The 23,730-nt window shown below is 48.8% G+C and overlaps 5 protein-coding genes across 5 annotated transcripts; 4 read left to right on the top strand and 1 right to left on the bottom strand.

Annotated features, from left to right (window-relative positions):
* Positions 1 to 1,048: 1,048 nt before the first annotated feature.
* On the top strand, positions 1,049 to 2,781 carry FIESC28_06553 (uncharacterized protein; the record flags this gene model as incomplete). The annotated part of the gene is made up of 3 exons (XM_031160696.1): positions 1,049 to 1,703; positions 1,758 to 2,524; positions 2,575 to 2,781. 3 exons carry the CDS (start codon positions 1,049 to 1,051, stop codon positions 2,779 to 2,781), a joined length of 1,629 nt encoding a protein of 542 aa, XP_031015074.1.
* A 3,997-nt stretch (positions 2,782 to 6,778) lies between these two features.
* FIESC28_06554 (uncharacterized protein) lies at positions 6,779 to 7,107 on the top strand (the record flags this gene model as incomplete). Its single annotated transcript, XM_031160697.1, has 2 exons — positions 6,779 to 6,853; positions 6,925 to 7,107. 2 exons carry the CDS (start codon positions 6,779 to 6,781, stop codon positions 7,105 to 7,107), a joined length of 258 nt encoding a protein of 85 aa, XP_031015075.1.
* Positions 7,108 to 8,846: 1,739 nt separating this feature from the next.
* Positions 8,847 to 10,108, top strand: FIESC28_06555 (uncharacterized protein; the record flags this gene model as incomplete). The annotated part of the gene is made up of 3 exons (XM_031160698.1): positions 8,847 to 8,921; positions 8,981 to 9,278; positions 9,369 to 10,108. The coding sequence occupies 3 exons, from the start codon at positions 8,847 to 8,849 to the stop codon at positions 10,106 to 10,108; spliced, it is 1,113 nt and encodes a 370-aa protein (XP_031015076.1).
* Positions 10,109 to 12,686: 2,578 nt separating this feature from the next.
* FIESC28_06556 (uncharacterized protein) lies at positions 12,687 to 15,599 on the top strand (the record flags this gene model as incomplete). The annotated part of the gene is made up of 5 exons (XM_031160699.1): positions 12,687 to 12,735; positions 12,814 to 12,872; positions 12,929 to 15,206; positions 15,257 to 15,365; positions 15,413 to 15,599. The coding sequence occupies 5 exons, from the start codon at positions 12,687 to 12,689 to the stop codon at positions 15,597 to 15,599; spliced, it is 2,682 nt and encodes an 893-aa protein (XP_031015077.1).
* Positions 15,600 to 16,701: 1,102 nt separating this feature from the next.
* On the bottom strand, positions 16,702 to 19,190 carry FIESC28_06557 (uncharacterized protein; the record flags this gene model as incomplete). The annotated part of the gene is made up of 7 exons (XM_031160700.1): positions 16,702 to 17,486; positions 17,540 to 17,751; positions 17,797 to 17,864; positions 17,909 to 18,316; positions 18,372 to 18,494; positions 18,544 to 19,048; positions 19,183 to 19,190. The coding sequence occupies 7 exons, from the start codon at positions 19,188 to 19,190 to the stop codon at positions 16,702 to 16,704; spliced, it is 2,109 nt and encodes a 702-aa protein (XP_031015078.1).
* Positions 19,191 to 23,730: the final 4,540 nt, after the last annotated feature.

Here is a 23,730-nt window from a genome sequence, read left to right on the forward strand (position 1 = left end):
GGGCTTTGGGCAGAGACAATTACGGATCAGAGTTCGTCAGGTTGGCAGGTCTCATGTCCTTTTGGCTGCGCGCTTGACCCTCCATCTGAGGGCTTCGCGTGGGAGAAGGCTCCGTCCTATTGGGCCGCCATGAGAAACTCATTGCGTTTGGGGTCGTAAAGTAGGCAGGCTGACTCCCTCTGGTACTTCATGGGTCATTGGATAGGCATACAATCCAGTCTATTGCGGTCAGTTGTTCGGTTGACCTCTTCGCCAAAGGAGAGGTCTTTGAGGCAGTCAATTTCACGATTCTACACAAGTCGCACATTCAATCAAACTCACCACATGCTATTCGACGAAGCTTCAAAAGAAAGAAAGATCATCGTCCATATTTAGTTCTCCCGTCGCGGACCGCTGCCACCATCCATCCATCTTGCACCGACTCTGTCCCATACCAGGCTGCCTAGATATCATTATCCCCGCTTTTGCCCACTACAACGGCACCTTACCGGGTCTCTTTACTTTACTTAGAAGCAGCGCAGCCAGCAAGTAACTCGCTCCGTACCTTATTCAGCCCAGCCCAAGCCCAGACAGCCGAGAACCCAGCCCCTCCATTAAGGTCACGGCTGACACCCTATTGTTTGGCGGGGGGTTCCCTCTCATCGTTGCTGTCGGATGACGACGTTTTGCTTTGCTTCCATGTTCCGTCCTTGGTCGTCTGGGGCCTGATTCTTGCGGCGCTTTGGCTTGCGCGCCATTAAACCCACCTGACACTCTCAAACTCTTTTTCTTTCTCTTCCATTCTTCTTGGCTGTTGTTTCTTCTTCCTCCTTCATCTCCTCTCCCCTCCTTCAATAAGAAGCATCGCATTCTTTTGGTTTGCGTGACAAGACCTCATTTGAGTCCGAGGCTTATCGCCAGAAGAACCCCACCTTGTAGTGTGACGCAATAGCTATATCGTGCTCTTTGTCGCAACGCAACCGTCAAAGTAATTGAGTTGGCGCCATCAACATCGCACCAAAGCCAGTACGAACCACCAGGAAACAACCTTTTATTACACCAAATCAAAATGTCCCGTGTAAGGGCCACCGATTTCGAGGAGAGGGACTACTACCCCGCCCCTCGACGATCTGCTCCTGAGGGACTCGACGAAGTCGACTATCGTCGTCGCACCGTTACAATCAGCCCTCCTCCACGAGAGGAGTCTCGCACACCCGCATTTCTGCGAGATGATGGTCGCCGACCCGAAGCTGGCCCTATGGTTCTGCGCCAGCGTCAAGTAGAGACCATCGACCGACACCGTCCCAGAAGTCCCAGCCCAGTTGCTCGCGTTCGAGAGGAGCGCATCATTCGAAGGCCCCGCAGCATCTCACCCAGTACTCACCACTCTTCCCACGACCATGACCATGAGCACGAGCTCGAGCGTTCTCGCACTAGAGTTTACGAGCGAGAGCGAGTTCGGGAGCCTTCTCAACCACCTCCCAAACGAGCTCCCTCGCCAGCCCGTGTTGTGCGATATGTTGAGCGGCCAAAGTCACCTTCTCCCCCTCCTCCTCCACCAGTTGAAGAGCGGGAGCGCATTCGCACTCGCATCATTGAGCGTGAGAGAGCCCCTTCGCCTCCTCCTGCTCCTAAGCCTTCTCCTCCACCCCCTCCGCCTCAGACTATTCGTGGACCAACAATTGAGCGAGAGGTTATCACGCACTACCGTGATATCGACCATGGTAAGTACATTAAAACCCTAATAGGAAGCCAGTTCAAGACGTTAACCGTTGCAGGCATGATCAAAGCTAGACCTCCTACACCTCCTCCCCAGCCCAAGCCTCAGCCTCCGCCTCGTGCCCCGTCCCGGGTCCGCGAGCGGGAGACTGATATTGATATTTCTCTCTCAAGAAACAGGACTGAGGTGGACATTTCTCGCACATCTCGTACTCGATCGCAGAGCCAGGAACGACGATCCGACTTCCGCGATGACGAGCTCGTGATTCGACGAGAATCTGATTCCCGTCGCCGAGCGCATTCCGCTGCTCCGCTGCCCACACCCAATGCTGTCGATGAAGAAGGCGACTACCTCACTGGCAAGATTGACTCTCGAGGCAAAATGGGTGAGGCCTGGGGTGGCGCAACCAAGGACTGGACTCTTGTGGACGTTCCGCCAGGTACTGAGCGCATCCGAATGGATGGAATCGGTGGCGGCAGCACCGAGACAAACTGGACGCGGTACAGTGGCAGCAGAAAGAGCAAGTTCATCCCTGAGAGAGATGGCCAGCCTGCTCCAGCCCCTGCGCCATCTCCCAAGCCTGCTCTTAGAGAGCCCTCTCCTCCCCCTAGCCGTGACACACGAGTCAACGTTTCGATTTACGACCGCGAGAGAGAAATCGACATTGAGAGGACTCGATCGCGTTCTCGACCTGCTCCTCCACCACCCAAGGACATGTGGACCGAGGTTACCAAGGACCTCGTTGTCCGCGAGGCCATCGAGAGCTCAGGATATGAGTATGAGGAGACCAAGGAGTTCTACTATATCATGGACTATCTCAAATACGTAAGTTTCCAGTCAAAATGCACATTGATCACGATATTAACATATTCCAGGACGATGTTCTCCGTCTAGTTGATATTTCAGATGAGATCCGACGATCTCGAAAGCAGCGCGCACGAGAGCTCGAATATGAGAGAGAATTCCAATTTGATTATGAGCGTGACCGTACCCGACACAGCCACAGCCACCCTCGCTGGGACGACGTGACGGAACGCGAGACGTTCTACGATAGCCGCCCTCCCCGGGGCTACCTGCGTTAAATTGTTTCTGTTTGCTGGCGTTCTTGTTCAAAGTCATTTTCAGAAGGACAACCGCGTGTTGGATAATGGATACCTCTTGCAACTACAGACATGTTGGTGTCGCGAGTGATGGGCTTTCAGTTCATGCTGGACAACTTTGGTTGTACGAATTTACGAAATCATATACAGCGGATGAAGTGGAATGGGATGGATTGGAATGATATGAAATGAAATGTATGTAGATGCTTGGTTGGTACGCACATTTACGATTTATGACAAGAAATAAACAAATATACGTTCTTAACAATGAACATTGCTCTTTAAACGGTGCTATGAGTTTGCATGCCTACTTACTTACCAACGGCAGACTGGTGACCTCATGGGTCTCGGCTCAGCCGTCCATGATTGCGAGGGGTCCAAAAGCCTGATGGATCACCGCCAGAAAGGAAAGATGCTACATCAATACAGGTCCTCGCCAAGACCATGGCAATACTACGCACTGCAAGGTATAAGAGCAAATTCTTGTTTATTGTCTTCCTGATATATGTTTAAGGAACGACTTGTCCTGTCCTATCCTTGGTCCTTTCTTCCTTTCTGCTGTCCGGTTAAAAGTTCTTTAAATGTTATTGCAATATTTACCTGGGGACAGAAGAGGACATAGATCTAAATGGGATTCCAGAATTCAGTCAGAAGCTTCGAGGGAAAACCGGTACCGATGATAGATCCCTCCCCGGGTCCAAGGCTTAGGTTATCAGAATAAAATAACCCAAGAGCAGGTCTAAACTGGCATAAAACAATTAAACTATTTCGTCCCTTATGCTATTATGCTCTTAGCGGTCGTTTCTTCTGACATTCAACAATCAAACTTTTATTGTCAACCGTTGTGGGATCTACAGTTAACTTTATTAACAGTATCTATTTGACCCTCGTAGAACCTTTTACAGAAAGTATATCCAAGCTTGCATAAAGCAACTAAACTATTCTGTCTCTCATACTCCCGGCGATATCGACCTCATCTGTCAAAACGTCAGATAGTAAGTCACAAGCATACTAATTGTTGGATTATAGAGCTTCTGTCGGTAGGCGTAGAGATAGTCAGTCAGCCAATTCATCTAGGCTCAGCTCAGCAAGTACCTGGCATATTCCGAGATAGTAGTTGGAATACGCAATGCTAACGCCTTGTCAAAATGGGCCTGTATTTAATGGTTAATATGCTCAGTTAGATGCTTCGTATCTTGACGGCTAGCGGGTGCCTTGTTCAAAAGGGCTTGTACAAGGTTGCAATCATTGAATGATGCCTTAAAAGATATAGTGTTGTGATCAATTGTTTAACTGATATTATGTTTCTAATGTCCTGATCGGTAGTCTGACTTTAGCTGATATTGAATGCTATCTTCTATGCGTTCGAATAGGCTAGTTGCGCGCTGTAGACCAAAGAATGACTTCCAGTCCTTGCGGTGCAGCAAATAATCTTGACCTTGTCTCATAACACATGAGGGTACCTTGTCGCTAGATTCTGCCTCCTTGTTGGAGCTGGACACAGGCCATTGTGTAATGTAGGTTCGTCTCGAAGGATTGCGACTCTCGGTCACATGACGGAGAGCGTCTGTTATTCACTGTCGATAAACGTGTCTGTCGGTGGGACGGGATTCTCAGGAGACTCCACGCCTTCAATCTGGAAGTTGTTGTACGAGAGACCAACGTAGCCACTATGTTGTGTTTTGGCAAGCCGTCGCGTTCTGGCAAGCTTAAGGCTGGTAATAGTGTAGGAGATCAAGTCGACAGTACCACCACCAGCATCAACCACAACGATTGTTCCCTAACTTTCAGTCTATACAGGTCAAGTCCATGCAGAGCATACATCGCAGCAGCCTTAGGCTCAGAAACAAGGTAGAATTCTTACTAGGAAGTTAAGAGGCCTAATGCCTTTTGGCAAGCTTTCTTGGTCTTGTCCTTGGCCGTCGTGTTCTAGCAAGCATGTCCGCATAAGGATCAGCATACATGTGGATGTACTCCAAGACCTGCCACCAAGCTACATGGAAGCTGGTCTCGAAAAAAAACAAAAAAACAGATACGGATTGATGTCTCTGAGAGAAGTTCCAGGCATTACATGTTGCCCTTGTCCTGTTCTATCGTTAGCAAGGGTGCTAGCTCGTACCCGGTTTACTTACAAGACCTGCTTCCTTTAGGACATCGAAAACCTCCTGATTGATTCCTAATTTGTTTGGAGTCCGCAGTTTGCCATGTCAAGGATCTTTGAGTATGTAACCTGTTACTCTAGGGAGACAACATCTTGTATGCCGCTTTCAAAGCAATTTGCATAACCCGATTGGTAGCAACTTTGCGACGTACGATAGCAAACGTTTCGTAAGTCCGCCAAGCTGGCTGATAATATATATATATATATATAAAAGATATTCATCTCTGGGGCGATGGGTAGCTTAGTGCCATCGGTAGAGGCCCCAGCGTTTCGTGGCCCGGGATAATCGAACCCTCCTGTAAACTTGGGAGGATTGTCCTTCCTATGAGAAGCTCGTTTAATCTTAGGTGCATAAGCTAGACCATAGATTGCTTTGGGTTGATAGATTACTTTCCCGTTAGAAAGTTTTATTTGTATCAACACACAGGTCTTGGGAAGGAACTTGTTGATCAACCTGCATCTCTGCTTGCTTGCTGGCTGAATTCCCAGCTCGTAGAGGCTTAAATAAAGGAAGCCAAGCGATGCCGTATTCGTATATAATGTTATCCCATTCTACAGGGGCTCTCAGGGTGGCATAATTTGTTTCAAGGACTAGAGGTTTTATTAGTTCAACTTGACCTAGTGTATATACTATAAATAAAAGGGATGGATATAAAAGGTAAAAAGTGTAACTACACTTTGGACTTATATGGTTTAGTGCCGGATTCTAGAGAGCAACTTATAGATGAGTTATTAGAGAAGTTCTGCAACTGCTTGCAGACCTGAGCTCAGCACTTTGGTTCAACACCTTCCTCTGCAGGTAGAGCCAAATGCGATATAATTGTCCAGGTAACATCTCGATGTGTTGCTAGGGTTTGGAGGCATAGAAGCTCAGATATGACTGCTTTTGCCGTAAACGTTTGACTTCCTCTGCAGGTAGGCCAAAGTATAACATAATAGTCCGATAATATAATAGTCCAGGCAATATCTCGATAGGTCGCCAGGGTTTGGGGGCATAGAAACCCAGATATGACTGCCTTCGTTGGCAGCTATGGCTCGTTCCGGGACTCCTCGCCCTTTGGGATCATGGAAAGAAACACGCGCCACCGGATTTCCTGTAGTGAAGGATGTGGTTGGGGTGTAGCGAACGAAGATGAAGAGGAAGGCGAAGACGCAGCGCATGGCGAGCACCAGCCCATTCTCGTCAAAGAGGTCACCAATCAACCACACATGTCGAAACGTGGGACTCAGATATCATATATAAGGACTTCTACACATGGCTAATCGGAAGAGCAATTCGATCGCCATAGCCCCCGCTCGATTGCCATGGCCTCCGCAGCATCGTTGTCGCCGCCTGATGGAGTTCCCAGGCTTCTTTGAATCGCCTCTTGAGTGTGGCTAATATTGCAAGTCAGCCAGGGTTAGCGCCACGAATGTTTGACGAGAGGTGACAACAGGTTTCCCCTTCTATACCATAAGCAGATGGAGCAGGTGTCAGAGCTTGCCTCTTCAACTAAAGTCACTGACCCGTTCCCATCGTTCATATCCGACGGTCATCCTGCCTTGGACATCGCCCAAGAAGTTCCCAAGATTCGGACACTTCGTGTTGACATCGCCAGCAAAGACATCATCATCTCCAAGACGCAATTGTTTCAACTGGAACGAGATACTTATCCCCAAGCCTTGCGCGACATTTCGTTTCTCGCGAGGTACACCTTTTGCACTCTCGATCTTTATTCTTCTCCATCACAAACCATCACACCATTACTCACTCAAAGATTATACTGTATATTACTAAACACACTGTCCATCACACGAAGACCGTCGCCAACTATCATCATGGCCGGCCGCCGGAAGGTACCTGACCAGGCCCCTGACTGGTTCAAGAAGTGGGGAAGAAGAAGTGTTGAATTCGTAAGTTTCTCAGTTACCTGTGGCTATTTTCAAACCTCAACCTCGTATACTGACTGATACGTTATTGCTAGGTTCCTTCTTCCAGCGCGACAAGTGCTTTTGAAGCACCAAGCGTTGCTGAAGCTCCTGACTTGAACCAAGATGAGCCTGCCGCTCCTGAGATTGCACCAGCTGTCGCCCTAGATGCTGATAGCATCTCTATTCTGGTAAACTTTAGATCCAGTGGGGGGCACCAGCTTGATATCAACACATGACATGCATACTTGCTGACTAACCCGGTGACTTACACCAACCTCTGACTGTCTTCCCACCCTCTGAGCACGACTTAACTATTGGACTTTGGTAGATAGCCTGAAAAGACTGTAGAATAAATCTGCAGATGAGGTTTTAGATAACCTGGGCCTGCCAGGGACGGCAATATCCTGATGAAGTAGTCCCTCATATTCATTGATGCTGACACTGTAGGTGCTGTGGAGAGCATGCAGCGCAGATCAGCAAAACATCGTCTCTCGGTGTATGATGCATTCAGCTTTCAATACGACTACAGGATGATACAATGATGGGGATTTGGCGAGTGAAAAGAGAGATGTGGGATTGGTTTGTTAATTTATTCGCGAGTCTAGGTGAAAGTGAGTAGTGTTTGTGTTCCCCCTGCGGAATCAGCGCAGGCAAGGGAGTTGGAATATTTACTCCTACTAGGACAATGTCAAGTAGGTCAAAAAACAAGCGAGATTTAGTGAAGAATATCCTAAATATTAGGATAGTCTACTCCAAGCTTTAGTACCTAAGTTATCTAAGTTAGGTAATAGGCTTCTGTGTGTCTAGGCAGTTGCTTAACTAGGCACAGATAAGAAGCTTGACAGTCTACTACATAAACAGCTTATAGGTAATCCGGTCAGTACGTCTGAATAGCTCACTCCCCCCACTCAATAGGAAGGTGCTCGTAGTAAACAAGAGGTTTGCAAACAGCTCAAGAGGCAGCCCAATAAAAAGTCCCCAAGTGCTGCAGGCGCCAGTGCAGTGCAAGCCAGCTGCAATATTCTCCAGACAAGTTCAAGCTGTGGTCACTTAGCCAGCCGTTCTCCTGCGATGCCTTAAATTCTCTCCTGCTCTTTTTTCTTTTCCTTTTCCTTTCTCTTTTCTCTTCACATCCTTACACATAAATTAATTGCTGGCGACATGATTGAATCCTCTATATAACGTTACTTCTCTCCCTCCCTCTCTACCTACCACACTCTCTCTCCTCAAACACAACATCGACCAACTCGCGCGCCCTCGTCGCGTTTTGGTGCTCTCCAAAAAGTCTGTCGTGTCTTTTTGGGGATTGGGGCATCTGTAGGCGCATCAGATGAAAACCGTCCCCGACCTCTGACCATGTTGTTGCCTGGATAATCTCTAGGTTGGTCGTTGGCGTTATTTTTCACTCCTCGCCAGCTGTGCGCAGCTGCGCTTCAACACCTCCCTCTTACCTCTTACCTACCTAACCAAAACGTTTGCCTGCTGCCTGGAGAGTTTGTGATTCACGCCGTACAACATCTCGTGCTGAATACCTTTTCCCCTTTTCCCCTTTCCGTTTCCTGTCTTTGCGATAGTCAAACACAACATAGGCTGATTCGCGCGCACTCGTTTCGAGAAAGCGTTTCGGTACTCTCCTAGTTAGTCGAGTGTGGCTTCTTGGGAGATTGGGCAGTTGTGAGCGCAACAACTGAATCACGTCCCACCCCTTCGAGCGAGTTGTTGCCTAGGTAATCTAGGTCGATCATTGGGACTTTTCTTCTTCGCCAGCATTGAACACCTGAAACAAAGGAAATCTTCTATTTACTTCTACCCTCCTTTCACTACTGCTGCCTAATTTCTCCTACCTTCTGAAAATCTTTTCTCGCGAGTTACACCTCCACTCTTGATCTTTATCCTTCTCCATCACAACCCATCAGACCGTTACTCGCATAAACACTATCTATCATTCGAACACTACCTATCGCCAGCTGTCATTATGGCTAGTCGTCCGGTAGTACCTGCTAATGCCCCTGCCTGGATCAAGGGTTGGGCAAAAGAGAACACCGATTTCGTAAGTTACGCGTGGCTATTTTCAAACCTCAACCTCGTATACTAACACCTTATTGTTAGGTTCCTTCCTCCAACGCGCCAAATTCTTCTGAAGCGTCAAGCGTTGCTGAAGCTCCCGTCTTTCACCAAGATGCGGTTCCTTTCCCTGACTCGCAAAGCTTTTCTGAAGCGTCATCGGTCCCTCGAGATCCCCTCTATCGCTATGCGCCTACTACTCCTCCTGCTACTGAGACTGCGTCAGCTGTCAACCAGGAGTTTGTCGTTGACCAAGATGTGCCTCCCGCTGCTGAGACTGCACCAGGTATCGCTCCAGACACTGATGGCATCGGTCAACTTGGCGGACCTCATAACGACTTCGGTATGGCTGATCAGAAATCATCGGAGTCTAGCTAGACGCAGACTCCGGTTGGTCTGAATGACCATATCCCGCCGGCTCCGCAACTTGAAGACGAACCAGTTGAGCCAGTTGCGCGTACCGCACAAGTCGCATGGGTTGCAGCTGAAGACCGATTGTGCGATAACGCAAAAGTCAGACTGTCTGCCAAGGCACCTGAAGTCTTCACTCTCAGAGCGCGAACTTGGAAGTGCGAGATGGACAACATGTTCTCCCCGTCAGACAAACAGCCTGATCTCATACCGACCGATGGCGAACCCTCTGCCACGGATCAGGATAAGCTTCTGGCTGAGCATGTCAACCATCAAACTCGCACCCAATTCGAGAAGCGATCAGCCTCGCGTGGCGCAACTACCATCTCGGAGTATGCCAAGCAGCTTGCTCAGGCGAACCCAGATGAATGGGCCGACTATCTCCACGCCTACCGACAGAAGCTCCATGATCCCGAAATGTTCGATCTCAATCATGTTCGGAACAATCAGTTTGCTCGTGACTTGCTATCTCACATTTTGATAGACAAGGTCAAGATTGTTTGCTGCACCCCCATCACTCTCGAACAGATTGTGAGCCATACCGGCTTGCAAGTGGACTTTGTCGTTATAGATGACGCCCATCTAATGACCGAAGCTATGACTACTGTTGTCATGTCCAAGTGCCCGCGTGCATCCTTCCTCCTGGTGGGTGACACTAAGAGTCCACAGCGCGTACCTAGTCTGCTCGAACGCATGGAGAATGCTGGTGCCATAACCTATCACCTCAAGTCGGACTATCGATCAGGTCAGCAGGAAGGTTGACTGCCGAGAGTATGAGAGACAGAATAGTTTAGTTGCTTTGTGCAAACTTAGATATGCCTGTCTAGGAAAGGTTCTACGAGGGTTAAATAGATACTGTTAATGAAGTTATCTGCATATCCCACAACATTTGACAATAAAAATCTGTGATTGTTGACTGAAGAAGGGAGGGGTAGACTGGTGACCTCATGGGCTTTGGCTCAACCCCAGGCACTCGATATTATGGTTGCAATGCAGTCGCTCCTTGACAGCATGGAAGTTTATGTAGTCCTACGTATTGAATGTTTGCAAATCTGCCTTCGCAACTATCTAGTATGGTTCGACTACACAAGGTGATTTCTTAACTCCAAACAAGGGGAATTTTGGCTAGTCTAATATTGAGTGAAGCTCGAGCTGCGGGATGCTGAAAGAGTCCCAAAAGGAAGGCTTAGGAAAGAGAAAGACAGCTGCCAAATTGACTCCAGTATCCACGGTTACTGGTTAGCAGAACAGTTATTGTCTAGCCTTTGGGGAGACGAAAGTGAATGGCCGAACGTCCTAATAAACAGACTCTACACTACGTGATCCATTTTAGCTGAAACCTCTCTGGCTGCTCCGCAGAGCTGCATGTAGCCAATCCGTTGGTAAAGATATGTTTGCCTCAGTGGTCCTCTCGTAACGAATCTATTCGACGCAGACATCGTCAAGGGCTAGAATATGAATGGGTCTATGGGGTCGACAAGCGTCAACCAGGGCAAGAGGAGAACCCAAACAATATGAGCATTGTGGAGCTGAGAAAAGAGCCAGCATGGAGATGTAGACAACTCACGACGAAGCCTGTCGACCTTTCCGATAGTAAAACGTTCAAGGTTGTAAAGAGACATCGTTATTCGGCACCGGTTATGATGTGCATTACATGGCCTGTGAGTCGCAGGACAGGGCGTTTCCCCAGACTGGACCCCTGGAAACACATGGAAGACGAGAAACCAAGACGAAGCGAACAAGGGGCCCTCATTTTGACAAGTCAGCTTCAGTTTGACGCTGCACCATAGCGGCCCAAGATGCGTTGATAAATGAGTTATCCATCGGCGGCGTTGGTTGCTGTGGAAGGGTGGACCTATTTACTTCGAAAGAATCAACACAAACAGAGAAAAAAAATAAAAATTGGCAAAGGGAGTTTGGAGTGGAAGAAAGGGGTTGTTGTGTATCAGCTAGACAAAATGATAATTTCAAACATGAAATGAGAGCCGTTAGTTTCAGACCATTTCTCCCATCATCCAAAAGACATGTTCGTGCTGTACCTGGATTAAATTCTCTAACCGTCGTTAGCCAGGGCACTATCGTCCGTCTCATAACTTAGATGGCCTTTGCTCTGCTCTGCCCTGCCTTTTCATGTGAGATTGCCTGGCGGTACTTGACGTTGGAGGGGAGATACTTGCCGAAGTCAGGCACTGACTCTGCACTGTGCAGTGAAAGGGCCAGACCTGTGTCAATTTCCCAGCGTCGCGGGGCACTGTGAAGGATACAGTGCGGTTGCAAATTAAGCGAGATTCTTCCACCTAGCAGAGAGATTATGCGTTCATAGCGGAGGTTCATAGCAGATCAGGTGCCTGGAGCTAACAGGGCATTCTTGGAATCAAGATAGACGAGTGGCCAACAGACTTGACGGGTCTGAGAATAAAGACTTTTCATAGGGTGCAGCTTAAGTTTATGAGTCAAGCAGACAATGTTCTTTCTTAGGCAAACGAGCTTGAAGACTTCCTTGACGTAGTTGGTATTCTGCAGCGAAATGGTATGGCCGTCGGTGTGGAGGGGCTCTCTGAAGCTTAACAGTGAATCATTACTGCAATGATGGGAGACCTCTGGGCAGTGGAAGACTCTGCTTCCGAAGTAAACAAATAGACCCTCAGTAGAGAAATGAAGCCAATGAAGCACTTCTTAATCTTGAATCCAGGCAGACTGTACTGTTAAGTTCAACACCAGGCAAAGACGACCCTTTGGCTTGTATGATCAACACTGCACAGTGCTTTACAGTGCATCTCTCTCCAAGTGGCGGTAGCGGACTTCACAGGTGCAAACGTACCTAGGTGCTGCAATTGCCCGACTGCCTTGATTCAGCCTTCAATCCAAAGAGGTTACTTCTTTGCTCTGTCCTTCTTTTTTTGCAACATTAAATCAAAGAAAAATAACTTCTTTTCTTGCAGCAAATCAAGCAATTTTCCCCTTTCAAACTCTCGATTAACTGCTTTTCTCTGGTACCTGCCCGTCAAAAGTCTCGCCCCAAAGGCAGGCATCAAATCAGACCAAACAAGGCGCCCCGTCCCGTCCATCGTTTGGCCCGCCAAGCTCGTTCGACCCTCATACCCGTTCTTTTCCTCTCCTGGACTGAGCCCCCGTCGTGGAAAAAACCCCCGCCTCTCCGCCTCATCTAAACAGTTCTCTCTTCCATCTAAACTTATCGACACGTTCGCCTAACGACCTCAAGGCTCTATTCTTTTCCTTTCTTATTCTTCATTCTCCCAACTTTACGCCTATTCGCGCCTTGATAATCACTATTGACACTCGCCAAAACCGCATGACGAGACGTTCCTAAGCAGCCAAAATGTCGAGCTCAGAGATAAATCAAGTGCTCGCAAATTCGCTTTCGCCTGGTGAGTTTTCCTCGCCCTTTCTCACCGATCGAACCTCTCGGACACTCGCCACGAATCAAATATGCTAATCTGCAACAGATGCGAACCTGCGAAATGCTGCTGAGCAGCAACTCACCCAAGCTGCCGAGAGCAACTTTGTATGCCACCCCTGATCCTCCCTTCCTTTTTCGATCACTGGCTGACGATTTATTAGCCCCTATACCTCGCAACCCTCGTACAAGAGCTAGCAAACGACTCCGCCGATGGCTCTATCCGAGCCGCCGCCGGTATCGCCCTCAAGAACGCCTTCACAACCCGAGATTTTGCTCGTCACCAAGAATTGCAAGCAAAGTGGTTGCAGCAAACAGATGATGAGACCAAGAACCGAGTCAAGGAGCTCACCCTCCAGACTCTGAACTCCTCCAACACCCAGGCCGGCACTGCTGCTGCCCAGGTTATCTCTTCTATCGCCGCCATCGAGTTGCCCCGTGGCCAGTGGAACGACCTGCTACCTTATCTCGTCAAGAATGTTAGCGAGGGTGCCGACCACCAGAAGCAGTCTTCTTTGACCACTATTGGCTACATCTGCGAAAGCCAAGACCCAGAACTGCGCATGGCTCTTGTAACACACTCAAATGCTATCCTGACCGCTGTTGTGCAGGGTGCCCGAAAGGAGGAAACTAACATTGAAGTTCGACTTGCGGCCATTACCGCTCTGGGTGACTCACTCGAATTCGTCGGCAACAACTTCAAGCACGAGGGCGAGCGAAACTACATCATGCAGGTCGTCTGCGAGGCTACACAGGCCGACGATTCCAGGATACAGCAGGGTGCCTTTGGCTGCCTGAACCGAATTATGGCCCTCTACTACGAGAATATGCGATTCTACATGGAGAAGGCTCTGTTCGGCCTTACTATTCTTGGCATGAAGTCTGAGGACGAGGATGTTGCTAAATTGGCTGTCGAGTTCTGGAGTACTGTCTGTGAAGAGGAGATCTCTATTGAGGACGACAATGCTCAGGTCGAGAGCTCCGATCAAATGCGCCCTTTCTACAACTTCGCTCGCGTCGCTGCCAACGAGGTCGTTCCAGTCCTTCTGATGCTTCTCACCAAGCAGGACGAGGACGCCACCGACGACGAGTACAACCTGTCGCGCGCCGCTTACCAGTGTCTGCAGCTGTACGCCCAAGCCGTTGGTGCTACTATCATCAGCCCTGTGCTGCAATTTGTTGAGAGCAACCTGCGCCACGAAGACTGGCACAACCGAGATGCCGCTGTTTCCGCTTTCGGTGCTATTATGGAAGGTCCCGATGAGAAGGTCCTAGACCCTATCGTGAAGCAGGCTCTGCCCATTTTGATCACTATGATGGACGATCAGTCTCTGCACGTCAAGGATTCGACCGCCTACGCTCTTGGCAGAATCACAGAGGCCTGCTCCGAGGCTATTGACCCCCAGACACAACTGCCCACGTTGATCGAGTCTCTCTTCAAGGGTCTACTCAGCAGTGCCAAGATGGCACCATCATGCTGCTGGGCCCTGATGAACTTGGCTGAGCGTTTCGCTGGCGATTTTGGCGCTTCTTCCAACGCCATCACCCCTCACTTCAACAACGCTGTCAGCTCTCTGCTTGACGTGACTGCCCGCACAGACGCCGAGACATCGGTGCGAACTGCTGCCTATGAGGTGCTCAACGTTTTTGTCCAGAACGCCGCGTCCGAGAGCTTGCAGCCTATCGCCTCTCTCTCTGACGTTATCATCAAGCGTCTTGAAGAGACCGTGCCTCTGCAGAGCCAGGTTGTTAGCGTTGAGGATAAGATGACTCTTGAGGAGATGCAGAACAGTCTGTGCACTGTCCTCCAGGCTATCATCTCTCGACTTGACAAGGAGATCATTCCCCAGGGTGACCGCATCATGCAGATCCTCCTCGCCATTCTCAACAGTGTTGGTGGAAAGTCCAGTGTTCCTGACGCTGTCTTTGCTACCATCAGCACCCTTTCGACTGCGATGGAGGAGGATTTCCTCAAGTACATGGACGCCTTTGCTCCCTTCTTGTACAACGCCCTTGGAAACCAGGAGGAGCCCAGTCTCTGCTCCATGGCTATTGGCCTGGTCAGCGATATTACTCGATCCCTTGGCGAGCAAAGCCAACCTTACTGCGATAACTTCATGAACTACCTTCTTAACAACCTCCGAGTATGCCCACCCCCTACCCCCGCTCCTGAGCTTCAGGCATCTAACCAATTACAGAGTACCGCCCTTGCCAACCAGTTCAAGCCTGCCATCCTGCAATGCTTCGGTGATATTGCTGGCGCTATCGGTGGTCACTTCGAGACTTACTTGTCCGTGGTCGCCCAGGTTCTGGAGCAGGCCTCGACTGTTACCGCTTCTCCCGATGGCCCCTACGAGATGTACGATTATGTCGTCTCTCTCCGCGAAGGTATTATGGATGCCTGGGGTGGCATTATTGGTGCCATGAAGGTTAGCGAGAAGAGTAAGTTAATTAGAGTCCGAAACTCTGTAGCCATTACTAACTACTCCCAGCCCAAGCCCTGCAGCAATATGTGCCCGCCATGTTCAATGTCCTGAACCTCATTGCCAATGACACCAACCGAAGCGAGTCATTGATGCGAGCCTCTATGGGTGTTATTGGGTAAGTCATCCATAACTCTATTTCATGAACTAGACTAACATAAACAGCGACCTTGCTGATGCTTACCCCAACGGCGAACTGGTTGAAGCTTTCCGTCAGGAATGGGTCACTGCTATGATCAAGGAGACTAAGACCAACCGAGAGTTCCAGCCTAGGACTATTGAAACCGCCCGCTGGGCCCGCGAGCAGGTCAAGCGCCAGCTGGGTGGTTCCCAGACTGTTATGGCTAACTAGTCTGGCACACGAGATTCCCAATCTCACGGCGAGCAATTGCCGCCTGAAACAACGATATCCCCTTCCCCCTCCCCCAATCATAGCACGATCCCCATGACCCTTGCATGTATATAGACCCCATATGACACTACAGTAATTCAAATACCCCATCACGACGCTTCACCTACCATATTATCGCCACACGATGTATTCACAATCCCCTTATCACGTCACATCACTACACTACACATCACTACACATTGCAAAATGCACCCTTTTGTCTATTTATTAAGATGCAATGAAGGAATAGAGAAGTCATGTATGCCCTGCACGGATGGAAAGCGGCGGCGATTCAAAACTCATGTAGAGGATAGGGGAGTCAAGGCGGCCGGTTTATCACTCTATTTTTTCTGCTTTTGCGACATTGGTTGTTTCGGCCCATGGAGTCTGTCTTGGATTCCCTTTCAAGTGTTAGGGAAGGTTGAAGACGGCGTACTCGGACAGGCCACTCTTGTGGAACTCGGTGGAATTCTTGAGGAGTGGCTTCAAAACTAGGAGTGTGTAGGGGACTTTAGAGATGAGCGAAAAGACATGTTGAAACGAAACTTTCCGGACTAGAGCATCAAGTGAGCTCGTCTGTAGCTGTCGATAGTTAAAACAATCGTCGGCTCATATTTATTGCATTGCGAATCAGTTGAATCTTACCGTGATGTTATAAGTATCTCTAAACGGAGACTCATCTTTTTGATCGGATGTTGGGGTCTACTCGATGAGATACTCATTCAAACGCCCGGCGGTGGTTTTAGTTTATTAATCATTCGTGAGCTTCGTGCAGTTGTGCTATAACTAGACATCGCGTACAAAGCGTGCGATGTCGGCTCTATTCTATTGGGATATCTTCTTCCCGTCTGCCACAACTAATGCAAAATCTATCCATCTGAGTGGACAATATTCTACACCAGCCCGATTCTAGTTCGAAGTACAATAATAAATGAATGATATGCGCTTAAGATACTCTCTGTAATGGTGCAGATTCATGGTTCGATGTAGATGGACTACAAATTTTCTGCGGGTATAGTGATATATTGTTTGTTGATAGGCGTCTTGATGTTCGAGAGGGAACTTAGTTATAGCCGTCAAAGACGTTACCTGAAGGCACCCAGTCGTGAGATCCATAAGAGTAAAAGTTCAGTTCGTTCTCATAGCCGTCTGCAGGAGCGCTGTGCGGTACAGGTGGGATAGCCGCAACTGTTGGGGTAGTGGAAGTCAATGGAGGATTGCACTGTGGCGCCATTTGGTAACCTTGCATAGCGCTCTGATCAAATGTTCCCATAACAATGTCGAGGTTAGCAATCTCATTGGGACTCATGTACAGCTGTGGCTGGAGCTGATGAGGAACAAACGACTGATGTTGCGTAATTATCGGCGCTGGCGGTTGATGATGCTGGCGGTGCTGGCGGTGCTGGCGGTGCTGGTGGTGTTGGTGGACCTGAAGCTGGTGCTGCTGCATTTGGGGCTGTTGTTGGATTTGAGGCGGGGGGAAATGGGATGGCAGTATATGCGTTGCCGATAAAGTAGCAGATATACCATGCGGAGATGGGGATTGTAGAGAAGAAGGGCCCGGCTCTATGGAACTAGCTTGTCGGCTGTAGATGGACGAAGCAGGCGATGTGCCAGGGGACGCGGGAGCCACAGCAGGAATGTCAATTACTGGATGAGGAACAGGATCTCTCCCGTCCGCCATGCCGGTTTCCGATGTAAGAGCGCCAGTGGGATCTTGAGCAAATCGCTCGAGGGCATCTGCCCAACGGGATGCGAGGGGCCAGACTTCTTTGCATTCCAACAGGATGGATAGGGTTCTCTGGTACATCATATGTCCGTCGCGGCTGATGTTAGGATCTGGGCAGACTGAAAGGAATTAATTGTTCGATGTCCCAATAAGCAGAGGCAAGAGCGCTTACTGCTTGGATAATGGCACAAGTATGTGGAAAGAAGGCCGCATGTGTAGACACAGAACGCTGCCATTTGAGCACCCACGCTTTCATCTGAAGCACGGCCCGTGAACTGGGCGTCGATTTGTGTGTAGAGAGCACGGACGTTGGAGAAAAGTTCGTACGCAATCTTCGTGAAAGCTGCCGGTCGTTGTTTGTATTCAGGAGAAAACGTTAAGATGCTGCAAGGGTCAGTCATGGTAGCGTAGAGGGGATCCTGAACTCACTCCACTAAGTAGGGGCGCCTAAGAACGATATTGCAAAGGCGCGGTATCATAGTCACTCCTAGATATGCCTGGAAAGTCAATATTTTAGTTTACAATGGGAAAATGCACTTACTAAGTCTTGTGCTTCCGCTTTGTGTTCACCAAACGTGACTTCGCTCCATCGGTGGTTCGGGGGTAGGCTATTTTCCCAAACGTCGAGTTTCCTTGAGACAGTTGCAAACTTGCTCTCTGGCTCCCACGGATAAGAACTGCGGGTAAAGCTAACAGCACGTCGAGTGATAATGCCCCAGAAACCATGAGCTTGAATAAGGGATGCAAAGAGAGACCGACTGGGGTCACAGATGAGTGCTGGGTTACTGATGGATGGTGGGGAGCCTTCAAGAGCAGCCCGCGAAGGGGGTTCTCGCCCCAAGGCGAAATCATCCTCATTACATGGGAGAAGAGCGGTAATGTCCGATGCAGAAAGAGATATAGGTGAGTGGGGGCCCGAGTGTAATTGGTCCTGACTATGTAACATCCACTGGCAATGGTTTTCAGCAAATTTACTGATCCGCAATGTGACCCGAATAACTTACTAGAGTTCGACGTGCAGACTCCCCACGAATTATAGTATCGGGTGTCGGGTTGGCGATGTCGTACGTTTCTTCCAAGTGTAGGCGTAGCGCGGATGCCATCCGGAGAGCAATGCCCATATTCATCTGTTGGTCAGCAACACACATACCCCCTTATCTTGGACTTTGCACATACATGACTTTCGTTCCTGATACCACTGCCTTGCTGCGCAATACTGAGTAGGTAAAATGCTTGACAGCTCTCTAACGTGTACTTGGACACAAAGATCTCACTGGGTGCGATGGCTGCCGCACGTTCCATAAAGAACTCAGCTGCTTTCATGCCGGATCCATATCGGGTCGAAAGAGGAGGACTGAGTCGTGCCGAAATGCTGAGGATGCTGACAACTAGAAAGACGCTAACAGATTGGTGATCTTGAAGAAGGCGTCTCGAGAATTGCTCCTTGGGGATGAAACCAAGTTGAAAGTAATGTCGCGTAAATCGATTCACGCCGTCGATAATTTCTGGCAATGGAGGCAAAAGATCCCATTCGCTGGCTGATTTGTTTGAAGGTTTTACCGGGGCGTCAAGAACGTCACGCCGTGCTTTGACTGGCTCTCGTCGACCTGACTTATCTGCTCGGACACGAGGGTGACGAAAGTCACGATCATGATCTGGTTGACCTCTTTCCAAAAATGTGCTGTTGAATAAGTGTTAGCTCGGATGCCAAAAGAGCACTTTCGCAGCTTTACCATTCATCAGCACCATACCCGGCCTCAGCACAGGCTTTACACGGAGGTTGAGCACGATCGTGGACACATTTGCTTCTCATACGCCGACATCTACGAAATTTTGTTAGACACCAACAACGGCTCTAAGGAATGAATGAAATAATGTACCGTCGACAGGCAATCGGGGCTCGTCGTTTAACGGCCGGGTTAGAAGACTCGGATTCAGCCATATGCCCAGCCGCCGTGCTACGCAGCTGGCAGTCAATAGTTCCGGTATAGATTTGCGACTCGGTTGGGATTTGGCGTTCTTGCAAGGGGCTGCAACGGGGACCTTAAAAGCTGCCGAAGGTCAAAGTACACGTATTGTGAAAGTACGTGACGGGGTTACGACCTGTAATAGGCGTATCCCAATAGTCGTGGAACTGGGGCCTTGTACCGCGATGAAGACCAGATTTGATTTAGCCTCGAGCTGTACGATATATGTAAAATGAGCGGTAGATGGTGTGGGAGCGGGAGCGGAGCAGCAGATTAACTGCCGGGTGACAGGCGGACGTGTTGTACACGGTCCAGGCCGGCTCGACAGTACGGGGCCCTTCCGCCTTTTTGGGCAAGTATCAACAGGGTCCTATTGCGCCGGCGTTTGTATGCAGGAGAAGGGAAGGCAGAACAACCAACTCTTTAGAGCAGCTAGGCTAAAGGCGATTGGCTCATAAGACGAGGCTCATAAAGTACAGAGCGAAATATCTGTATGACGTTAAGGTAAGTAGTGATAGCGTGCAGCTTTCAGCGAGTCTTTTGATAGCACAGGTTTAAGCTCTCCAGCCCAGTACTCTGGTGTTAGCTTCAAGCAGGGTACTTGTCAGTACGTAATGTGCTTCCAGGTCCTTGGTCCTTGTTGAATTTGCTGGTGCTGTTTGGACAATGGAGAGGGGACTGGCGCTTTTGTTCAGTGCAGAGTCGGGGTGGGACGCCAGGAAGAGTGGCAGGAGATAAGCGGAGACGGGTCGAGACAGCGACGATGAGTGGGCATCACAGCGATGTTTGATGAAGATGGATGGATATTGGTAAGTTGTCCCCAGGAACAGAGCACAGAGCGTCTATGCTGCTAGCCGCGATGCAAGTGAAGCCACTGGCGTTGGCACGGTCTTGGCCATAGAAAACCCTGGCGAGGAGGTAGGCGACCAGGTTGCAGATATGGAGAGAGAAAGACGGCGCAAACCCAAAATGATGATTAAGAAAAAGTTGGGAGACGGGAGCGGAAGTTTAGGTGATGATATGCGCTCCTGCCTTGTACTAGTAGGGGCATATACAGTGGTAAGGCAGGCACTGCCTAAACTCAAGTGCGTGGTAGCTGCTTCCACATATTCTCTTCAGCATATCGGAAGGCGAAACCAATGGAGGGAGACAAGACACACTTGAGGGCTCCTGCAGCAAGGCCTAAGACATGTAAATGGCAATTGCACGTTGAGCCATCAGATCATGATTGGACAAAGAACGAGACCGCGACCTAGTGGCCATGAAATGCAAGGGACAGGGATAACGGGAGGGGCCGGTTTTACTTCTTTCATGACGATGGCTTGTGCGTTCTCAATACAAATACTACCTTACGAATACATTACCACTATTGTTACTTAGTCTAGTGGTCCAGATGGAAGGCTAATTGCATTTGTTTCTCTTGTACCAAGGATGTATCCATGGGCTCTGCTCGTGAACAAACAATGCAATATATATCAAACCCAATAGCTGACTTTCTTAGCCTTGTTGAGACATCAGCTGTACACTACCGGGTTAGGTGCCTTCGAACCGACGCTTGCAATCTGACGGGTCGTTTCTTTGCTAGCATGCCCAGACTACCTACGTGACTTGCACGTCCCTCCTGCCATACAGATCAACATGGCTAATCTCAACGCTTTCCTGCCAAGGCTGAAAGAACAGATCCTGGAATCCAACTCGAGATTGCGCGGTCGAATCCATGTTCCCACTTTGACGATAATACTGCACTTGCAGTGCAACATTATATCCACCTCTTGGTCACAGCTGATCCACCGCGGTCTACTCTACAGAACTCACCGACAGGAACTCGGAAGAAACTTTACAAATGCGAAGCGCGAGATCCGAACTGAATCGCAAACTGAAATTTATCGATACCTTGGAAAATGGCGTTCTGTTAGGGTTCCACATGGAACGGCTGCTGTCGATCTAGTCTCAAGCTAGGGCTGGTATTGACTCGCTGAGACTTTGGGGCTACCAGTATCTGGTGACCGCGAAATCATGCAGACTTTTCTTTACCCAAGCCATCGAATCCAATATCTCGAGTCTTTTTGTGTCGTAGACCAGTTTTCGACTCAAGCGACTCAAGTCTCCGTATACGTGTCCAACCACGACGGTTGTGCGAAGATCGTCCTTGCCAGATATGGCGTACACAATCTCTTGGTACTGGCTGTGGGTCCAGTGGACTCGTGCGAGTCATGATGTTATGCCTGTAGGGCTACGACTACCTGGCTTTACTCATGTATGTATGGGGATGATCATGGATGGGTGTGAAGAGCAACTACCGGGACCGGATGGATATCAAATCCCGAGCAAGAGCCGCAGATGCCTTCCTTGACAAGGTCTGGGTGACGGTGGAAAGTTGACATGGCCGGGTTAGTCCCTCGAATCACTACTTAGTAGCAGGATCGTAGACACAACAGGACATTAGTTGATTCGAACATGGAGGAAACGAGGGTGGCTCAGAACGAGATCACAACGTAGCATACCAGTCGAGTAGATGAGTAATCAGACTAAGTCAAGCACTGGAGCAAGAAGTCTAGGCCAGGGAAATGAAGGACCGTTCTATTTATGTCTAGGTGGGATAGGTAATTCAGGTTACATTGAAGAGAAATCTTTGTCATACAGCGTCGTATCAACAAAGCAGTTTGAATAGGCATGGATCTAAGATGCCCGATCGTCATGTCCATTTTCCTTGAGGTGCTTGATGTGCAACCGGGGTAACCTTGCCTTCGATCCACAACAAGGGCTTGATTCTTAGACTGGGAGAGACATGTAGGCACTGAGTGCGTTGTAGCACATCTGATTCGACAGCATACGGTTGGGCAGGGCAAGCTGTGTCAGTGAATATCAATGCATTAACATCTAAACTCACTGTCGAGGCCTGCTTGTTTAGCTCAGGAAAGATACATACAAGCCAGAAAGGGCCCAGACTCGATAACAACGAGCAAGGATTATCCTAAGGAATTCGGGAAAGAATTTCCGAACAATTACATATGCCCTTCCTTTGCGAGTCGATGATAGGTGGAAATAGATCAACTTCCTAACCTTGAATCCGGGGACACATCATCCGCATTATCATGGATGGGTATTTTCGGATTGGAAAGCTTTTACAAGCACGGAGTCCGGGTCGGAAATCGTTAAGCTGTCACGGAACACGGAAAACTAATCTCGGACATGAAAACTAGCCGTCCCTACCGTGCATCCGTCGTATCTCACGTGATGCTTTCATGGTAGAATTTGCCGATCTGAATACCAAAGTACTAGGTGTAAAGAACCACATTACTAGAGGTTTCGCCTCCCGTGGAGTCGACTCTGGTGCCTGTGCAATGGAATGCGGATTGTGATACGTCTGAATCCTAAGGAGACAGGCTAAACAATTCAAGCTTAATCAGCATGCTCGTAAATAGAAGCAACAACGTTAGCGAGACCATGATCGAGGCTTGTGGAGTTTTTGTTTTGTTGTCGATTAACCCCAGAAGGGAGCATAGACATAATCAAAGGATGAGTTGTAATAAATTCGTCCAGTATCTCAGACTCTGCCTGAAAGTGCATATCGACGGTTGTCAGTGGTGTTGAAGTTGCAGTATGGGTATCGTGTAGCACGAATGTTGTTGGTTTCACGTGAGTGAGTTATTGAGCCGCATCTATGACAGGCTGAGATCACTGCATCAATCAATTGTGTGACTTGGTTTATTTGTTGGTTCTCTTTTCATACAGTACCGTAAAAAGTGCAGGATGTTGACCAATCAGGACTTTGATACTCAAGATGGATGTTGATACCCCAGCCTCGACCACAACGCGGCTATTGTTTACAACGGTTGCAGAGCGGACGTTAGAAAGACTTAATCAACGAACAGTGTTGCATTAGATAAACTAGGCTAAAAAGGCTATTTGAACGTCTGCAATAACCGTTACGCGGAATAATGTCAGTGCGTTCTTACAGACATCTGATGTAACTCTTACGTAGGCCAAGCAGGGTATCTTCAACATCGCCGAAAACTCCAGTGTTTTTTGTCGAATCGAAATGGCATCATTCAGGCTCTTCATTTGATTAATTCTGCGCAACGATGAAAAATCAACAGTTTGTTTAGTGCATTTGTTGTTCTGTTGACGGCGCCTCCTTGCCCGATCATGGTTCTAATGATGTAAGATAATTGAGGTTGCCATCATAATTCTACAAAATGATGTACATACTAGTCGAGAAAGATTTGAGCAAAGGATCTCTACAAGCTTATACGCATTGAAACCCAAGACAAATGCTAGAAATCTGCTTGTTTGTGATTCCAATCCTATAAATGGTACCCTTTGAGGGCTATGGAAGTGAAATAGCAATGCTATTATCTCTCAAAATGACAAGCTCCTACCGTAGGGCATATTT

This window comes from Fusarium coffeatum, assembly GCF_003316985.1.
Source record: "Fusarium coffeatum strain FIESC_28 chromosome Unknown BRIP53273_contig_142, whole genome shotgun sequence".
Taxonomy (NCBI): Eukaryota; Fungi; Ascomycota; class Sordariomycetes; order Hypocreales; family Nectriaceae; genus Fusarium; species Fusarium coffeatum.